This window comes from Arachis stenosperma, chromosome 3, assembly GCF_014773155.1.
Source record: "Arachis stenosperma cultivar V10309 chromosome 3, arast.V10309.gnm1.PFL2, whole genome shotgun sequence".
Classification (NCBI taxonomy): domain Eukaryota; kingdom Viridiplantae; phylum Streptophyta; class Magnoliopsida; order Fabales; family Fabaceae; genus Arachis; species Arachis stenosperma.
Window position 1 is genome coordinate 65,968,762 of NC_080379.1, and position 8,455 is coordinate 65,977,216.

The window sequence follows — 8,455 nt, forward strand, 5'->3', positions numbered from 1 at the left end:
TTGAATTGAACATCATGGCAACTTCATGAGATGAACGGCTTTCATGTTCTCTTGAGGATTGACAAGGATTCTCTTCCCATTGGTTGCATGTAGTTCGTCCTTCAAGATGAGTAGCATGCAGATTTTTACTTTCCAAGATTGGCACACCTCTCTAGGCACATGTGATCCTTCTCTTGACTTGTTATAGCCGTTCCTTTCTCTTGTCTTTTTCTCAAACTTTCTTTTCTAATTAAATCAAAATGAAATGCTTCAGAACTCATTTAAAGCACGGTGGTAAGGTGGTGAATGCTTACATTCTATCTTATGGCCCTTAGTTATGAAAGATCAATTGTATCCCTTACTTAGTGAATCAAGGTTTGGAGAACCAAACTTGTTTCTTGCTTAGTAATTAAAATAAACATTTGCCACAATTGATACTTTCATCATAAGTGTCCTATTTATTTCTTAGCATAAACTCTTAAAATGAAACAATGCATGATCCATCTCTGCATGATTTTGACTTCCTGAACAAAAGTTGATTTTTCTTAAAATTCGTACACATGCAGACACCAAACTTAGTGTTTGGTCATATACGTCACCAAGATGACTAAGCATATGATCTAAGAATGCTTGAACTGTTAACTTTGGTGTGCTGTCTAGCACACCAAACTTAGAAGTCTGGCATGTATTTCAAAACAGTGTATGCATCTGTTAAGGGTGTCTAGAAAGATTCAAAATCATGCTAAAGTGATCACACTTTATTGAATTCAAAAGCAAACAGGAATCATAAAGCATGGGTTGCCTCCCATGGAGCGCTCTTTTATTGTCATTAGCTTGACATTGACCCTCCCTTTTTTATGGTGGTTGATGACTGTAGTGCCTCAACTTTTCCCCTCTAATTGTGAGCTTCTTCTTTGTTCCTTGGTGCTCTACTTCAGCATGCTCTAGTGAGAGTATTTTGCTCACAGTATAGTAATCATCAGTCTGTTGACTTGCTCCCAGTTATTGATAGACCAATTGCACTTTGTCACCTTTGGAAAGCCCTTCTGTTGGAATTTTTTTGTTCTTCCATCCCTTTTTGATTTTGTTTGTCTTTCTTCTCTCCTTTTTTTGATCCTTCTTTTTTTTACAACAGGCTTCTTCTTGAGATTTCTTTTCTTAGTTGCCAACACTCCAATGTCTTCTTGAACTTCTTCATTATTTTGCATAGTCTCTTCCTCTTTTTGATCTGCTGTATCATCTATCTCTTGCTTGGGAATGCAGCTGCTGTTTGTCTTGCTAGTTCCCTCTATCCATTGCAGATTTTCTCTGCTAGTTTTCGTATCTTCCTTCTTTTCATTACTGAACTGTGTTTCTGGCAGTACACTCAGGGTTACACTTTTATCATGCATTCTGAGGGTTACTTCTCCTTGCTCTACGTCTATAATGGCCCTAGCAGTGGCCAAGAACGGTCTTTCCAGTATAATGGAGTCACCCTCGTCTTGATCTGATTCTAAGATTACAAAATCTGTAGGGAAGATGAATTTGTCTACCTTGACTAGAAGATTCTCAATTACACCCCTGGTATATATCACTGACTTGTCCACCAATTCTAGAGACATTTGTACTGGTTTCACCTCTTTTATGCACAGCTTTTTCACTAGAGAGGTAGGCATTAGATTGATGCTAGCTCCTAAGTCATACATCGCCTTGTTGATAGTCATACTTCCAATGGTGCAAGGTAGAAGGTAACTTCCAGGATCTCCAAGTTTAAGGGAAAGTCCTTTCTGGATTAGTGCTCTGCATTCTTCAGTAAGCAGTATGGTTTCATTAACTTGCCAACTCCTCTTCTTGTTGATAAGTTCTTTCAAGAATTTAGCATACAAGGGCATCTGCTCAAGTGCTTCAGCTAAGGGAATATTGATCTCCAACTTCTTGAAGACTTCAAAAAATTTTGGGAAGTGTTGGTCCTTAGCCTCTTTGCTGAATCTTTGAGGATATGGCAATGGAGGTGTGAAGTTCACTTCCTGCCTTTATTCCTTCGTTGACTCTCCCATTGCTTCCTTCTCTTTTCTTAATTTTGGTGCCTAGTCTTCCTTTTCTTGAGGCTGATTCTGAGGCTGCTTACTTGCTGTTGCATCTTCATCATTGGCTTTCTCTCCTTCAGCTTGTTTCTCGTCACTTTCCTTTGGCTTCTTGGTTGCTTCTTCATTTTTCACCAGGATTTTTCCACTCCTTAACTATATTACCTTGCACTCCTCTTTTGGATTAGGAATGGTGTCACTTGGTAGTGAGCTTGATGGTCTCTCAACAGAAATCTGCTTGGAGATTTGCCTAATCTGCCTCTCTAGGCTCTTCATAGAGGCTTCTTAGTTCCTTGTTGTCATCTCTTGATGCTTCATAAATTTTTCCATCAAGAGCTCCAAGTTGGTAATTCTCTGTGAGTCTTGTGAGATTGGTTGATTGTGGGGTGTTGAGGGTTGAGAATGAGTGTTTTGGTTAGAGGCTTGGTTATTGGATGGATGATGGTTTTGTGGTCTTCTGTATGTGGTTTGGTTATTATTCGGCTGGTTGTTGTGGTTTGTGTTTTTCCAATTATTTTGAGTTGAGTTTCTTTGCCATGGCTGCTGAGTTTGATTGTGATTGTCTCCCCATCTAAGGTTGGGATAGTTCTTCCAAGAGGGATTGTAAGGATCACCATAGACTTCATTTGATCCAGAATTTTGGTTGTGCATATACTGGACTTGTTCTTGCTGTTGCTCCTCTTGAATTTCTTCATTTTACCCCCAAGTGGTTGATGGTTGGCTTATGTTGACTGCTGCAACTTGGAGATTGTCAATCCTCTTGGCCATTTGCTCAAATTGTTGTTGAATCTGCTGTTGCATCATTTTGTTTTGAGCTAGAATTGAATCCACTCCTTCCAACTCTATCACTTATTTCCTTTGTGATGGTTGACGTTGCCTTTGGTGAGCAAAGAAGTACTAGTTGTTGGCCACCATATCAATGAGATTCTGGGCTTCCTCTGTAGTTTTCATGAGTTACAAAGAGCCTCCAGCTGAGTGATCCAATGCTTCCTAAGATTTCAATGTTAATCCTTCATAAAAATTTTGCAACTTATCCCATTCAGTGAACATTTCAGGAGGACACTTCCTGATTAGAGCCTTGTATCTCTCCCATGCCTCATAGATGGGTTCAGCCTCCATTTGTGTGAATGTTTGTACCTCAGTCTTCAACCTAATGACCCTTTGAGGTGGGTAAAATTTGGCAAGGAACTTGGTTACCAAATCATCCCAATTGTTGATGCTGTCTCTTGGGAAGGATTCCAACCATTGAGTGACTTTGTCTCTGAGAGAGAATGGGAAGAGCAGTAACTTGTAGCTGTCAGGAGGCACACCATTGGTTTTGACAGTGTCACAAATCCTCAAGAAGGTAGACAAGTGTTGGTTGGGGTCTTTAAGTGGTCCTCCTCCATAAGAGCAATTATTTTGAACCAAGGTGATGAGTTGTGGCTTTAGTTCGAAGTTGTTTGCATTTACATTTGGAGTTAAAATACTGCTTCCACAATGTCTGGGATTTGCAAATGTGTAGGAGGCCAAAACTCTCCTCTGTGGTAGATTGTTGTTGTTGTTGGCTGCTCCTCCTGGTGGATTGGTTGAATGTTCCTCCATGTCTTGAAATTCTTCTTCTGACTCCTCCTCTCCAACAATGTTTTTCCCTCTTTCAGCTCTTCTTAATCTCCTGAGGGTTCGTTTGTCTTGTTCATGAAAGGTGGGTGTAGCTCTTCTTGTATCTGTCATATAAACAAAACACAAGAAACACACAAAACCAGTGACACTTCAATCTATTGCTAGAGTGAAGTTTTAGTTAGCTTAAGCAAAAATTCAAACAGTTAGTAGGTTAATCAAAAATTAAAGAAACAAAAACGAAAAAGTGCTTGATCTAGACCTCCACTTCACTTAATCATTATCAATCTATTTCAATCCCCGGCAACGGCGTCAAAAACTTGATGTGCGGAAAACGATCCGACACGAAACTCACCGGCAAGTGTACTGGGTCGCATCAAGTAATAATAACTCACATGAGTGAGGTCGATCCCACAGGGATTGAAGGATTGAGCAATTTTAGTTTAGTGGTTGATTTAGTCAAGCGAATCAAATATTGGTTGAGTGGTTTGTAACTGACAGAAGCTAAATTGCTTGAAATGTAAAGGGAGAGGGGAAATTGTAGTAAATTAAAGAGCAAATGAAGCAAAGAAGCTGAATCTTAAAGAACAAGTAAATGAAATTGCAGAAACTTAGATTGCAAGAAATGTAAATGGCTGAAGCTTAAAGTGCAAGAAATGTAAATTGCTTGAATCATAAAAGGAGTTGGGAGTTGGGATTGCAGAAATTAAACAAGAACAAGTAAATTTCATTAAACATAAAAGAGAAAATTGAATTGTAGTGAAGTAGATCTCAAACAGAAGAGTAAAATGCCTTGAAGAATTTAGAACAGAAAAGCAATGCTTAATTTGCGGCAAATTAAAAGTGGTTGAAGATCTCAGGAGTGGAAGAGACAAGATAACAAGTCTAGATCTCAAATCCTTCCTTGATCCAACAAGAACAATTGCAAAAGAAATAAAGGAAAGCAAATTGCAGAAATAGCAGAAGAAGAAGCAATAAACAGAAAGTAAAATTCAATTATGCAGAAAGAGTAAACAAGAGATCTCAAGGTGAGATTGAAACAGAAGTTCTTCAATTCTTCACCCAAGATTCAAAACAAGAAAATTAAAGAGTGCTCAAGCAAGAACAAGGAAGAAGAGAGATCAATTCTCCTCCCCAATTCTCTAAGAACTAAATTCCAAAGTAAAAGCTCAAAATGAAAGTAAAAAGGAAAATTTAAAAGTGATTCTAGAGGTCCTAATTACATCAAACTAGCTCCTATTTATACACTTTCTATTCTTGGATTTTGGAATTTGGATGGGCTTTTGATTTGGTGAAGAAATGAATTAAGTTTGATTTTTAATTCAATTTTCAGCCCATGTAGAATTTGGTTCTAAGAGGATGCTCAGCTCACAAGTTGAGCTGAGCATTGAGGCCTTGTGTGGATTCCCTTGTAGCATGCAATGCATCAGGGGAATGCTCAGCTCACAAAGTGAGCTGAGCATTGGTGCCTTGGTGCATGTCTTGTGCGCGCCTTGTGCTCCTTGCCTTGTGATGATGCGCGCTGCCCTCCCTTGGTCCGTGTCTTGGTGCTCGCGTCATGCCCATGGGTAGCGCTCTGCTCACTAAGTGAGCTGAGCATTGGCTCTTCCAAGGGAAGGTCCTTGGTTCGAAACCCATGGGAAGCATGCGCTACCCATTTCTTTGATTGCCTTGCTTCCTTGCTTCCTCAAGGTGTGGGGTTCGAACCTTGGGGAATGCATTTGGCCATTTTTGGCTTATTTTTCCTTGTGAGTAGCGCCTCCCTCATCCCCCTTGGTCATGAGTTCAAGCCTTGGAGCATGCACTTGCAACTTATTTTCTTTGAATTATTTCTTTAGTGCTCTCGATAATGCTCACTTGGTGAGCTGAGCATTGTTTTTCCTTTCCTTGTTTCTTGGCTTCATATTGTGCTCAGCTCACAAAGTGAGTAGAGCATTGTGCCTTGGTTCCCTGGGAGTAAGTATAGCGCTCACTTAGTGAGCTTAGTGCTCTTGGAGAGAGCTTCATGATTTGTTGCGCCACACTTCCTCCTTTTTTTGGCCACGCTTTTTCTTCCTTGAGCCACACTTCTTAGGCCACGTTTTCTTCTTTTCTTCTTTTCTTCACCTACAATTAATCAAAACAACCAGTCAAAGTATCACCAAATTCACAAGGTTTATAAATCATTAAAACTCAATTAAATTTAGCCTAAACCTCATGATTTAGCATCAATTAGATGGTGGTTGTTTGATTCAAAGAAGTCATGCATTTCCATTCCAAATCACTTACTTAGAATGCAAGAAAGTGCATAAAACCTAATGAAAACAAAGAAAAAGACTAGTGAAACTAGGCTAAGATGACTTGTCATCATCCACCCCATACTATTATATATTGTTGGAAAGCCCTGGATGTACACTTTCCAACTCTTTTGAAAGCGCATTATTTGGAGCTCTGCAGATCGAGTTAGAGGTCAGCTGGCCTTACTACAGGTTGATACCATGTTCATCCTTGCACTTTCGGGGCAGGTTTTCTCCCTCAAATTTAGCATCCACCATGTAGTGCCATATAGAAAGCTCTGGAATCCTACTTTCCAATTCCACTAGAATCACCTCAATTGGAGATTTGTGGCTCAAGTTATTCTTGTTTGAAGAAAGCATGGTCAGGCTGCCAGGTGTGACTTTTGCCCACGTTAGTGTCCACGTTAGTGTAACTAACGTGGCCATTAATGTGGGTCTTCCTTTGCTTCGCTAGCATTAGTGGCGTTCACCTTTTCCACTATTGTTGGCGTCTCCCTTTCCCTCTACATTAGTTCCCACGTTAATGTAACTAACATGGAAGCTAACGTGGGTCTTCTTGGCCTTCGCTAGCATTATTGGCACTCACTTTTGCCACTAACGCTGCTCCTTCTTCAAAGTTGATGCCATTAACATTCCCACTAACGTTCCAATTTTCCTTCATTCCACGTTAGTGGTCACGTTAATTAGATTAACGTAGCCACTAATGTGGCTCTTCTCTGCTTTTTTTTTTGCCTGAAATCAAACAAACAAAGTGCATCAAGGTAACATACAAGATGATCTTTATATGCTAAGTGTGCTAATAATACTCAAAATCAAAACTTCACTTAGTGTGATCTATTTTATCATTTTTACCTTGTATATTAGCTAAAATTCACCTATGCTTGAGATTTTATTTCATGCAGAGATTTTTCATGCTATTACTCATATTTTAGCAAAATTTGTATGAAAACTAAACAGAAATCTACTGAAATGACTACTAAAAGTAGGCAATGATGCATGCGCATCAATCTGAAAAATCATAAAATTGATTCTTGAAGCAAGAAAAAACAGTGAAAAATACAAAGATTGCAAAAAAAAGAAAAAAAAGCAAGTAGAAAAAGCCAATAGCCCTTTAAACCAAAAGGCAAGGGTAAAAAGGATCCAAGACTTTGAGCATTAATGGATTGGAGGGCCCAAAGGAATGAAATCCTGGCCTAAGCGGCTAAATCAAGTTGTCCCTAACCATGTGCTTGTGGCATGAAGGTCCAAGTGAAAAGCTTGAGACTTAGTGGTTAAAGTCGTGATCCAAAATAAGAAGAGTGTGCTTAAGAACTCTGGACACCTCTAACTGGGGACTTTAGCAAAGCTGAGTCTCAATCTGAAAAGGTTCACCCAGTTATGTGTCTGTGGCATTTATGTATCCAGTGGTAATACTGGAAAACAAAGTGCTTAGGGCCACGGCCAAGACTCATAAAGTAACTGTGTCCAAGAATCAACATACTAAACTAGGAGAATCAATAACACTATCTGAATTCTAAATTCCTATAGATGCTAATCATTCTGGATTTCAAAAGATAAAGTGAGATACCAAAACTATTCGGAGGCAAAAAGCTACAGGTCCTGCTGGTGGACGAAATTGTGATTCAACATCCTTAAGTTTGTATGGAATCTATCTTTTGAGCTTTAGTATGAATATACCCTTAGGACACTGTTTATTTTGAGATGAAGGCTTCTAAGGGGCAGCACCTGTGTGAGGTTTTCTTTATTGGAATTCACAACTCCGTTCAACTAACCAGCAAGTGTACTGGGTCGTCCAAGTAATAACCTTACGTGAGTAAGGGTCGAATCCACAGAGATTGTTGGTATGAAGCAAGCTATGGTCACCTTGCAAATCTCAGTTAGGCGGATTAAACATTTGTAATAGTGATAATTGGATTGTTCTAATAAAAAGGAATAATAAAAGGGATAGAGATACTTATGCAGATTCATTGGTAGGAATTTCAGATAAGCGGAATGGAGATGCTGTAGAGCTCTCGGACGCCTGCTATCCCATTGCTTCTACTCAATCCTTCTTATTCCTCTCCATGGCAAGCTTTGTATAGGGGTTCACTATCAGCTGTGGCTACTTTCATTCCTCTCGGGGAAATAACCTGTGCGGCTGTCACTCGCACAGCTAACCAGTCTGGAGGCATCACCCATGGTTGATAGCTACATCCCATCCTCGCAGTGAAAGCTAATGCACGCACTCTGTCACAGTACGGCCAATCACCGGTTGGTTCCCGCTCCTACTGGAATAGAATCCCTCTTTTGCGTTTGTCACTAACGCCCAGCAGGTTAAAGTTTGAAGCACGTCACAGTCATTCATGAACGGAATCCTACTCGGAATACCACAGACAAGGTGAGACTTTCCGGATTCCCAGGATCCTACTCGGAACACCACAGACAAGGTTGGACTTTCCGGATCCAGATGAATGCCGCCATCTATCTAGCTTATACCACGAAGATTCTGTTGGGGAATCTAAGAGATACACATTCAAGCTTGTGTTGCATGTAGAACGT

The 8,455-nt window shown here is 39.9% G+C and overlaps 1 protein-coding gene across 1 annotated transcript; it reads right to left on the bottom strand.

The window, feature by feature from the left end:
- Nucleotides 1-834: 834 nt before the first annotated feature.
- LOC130966212 (uncharacterized) lies at nt 835-1,850 on the bottom strand. The gene is made up of 2 exons (XM_057890996.1): nt 1,110-1,850; nt 835-963 (listed from the first exon to the last, which is right to left on the bottom strand). The coding sequence occupies exons 1-2, from the start codon at nt 1,848-1,850 to the stop codon at nt 835-837; spliced, it is 870 nt and encodes a 289-aa protein (XP_057746979.1).
- Nucleotides 1,851-8,455: the final 6,605 nt, after the last annotated feature.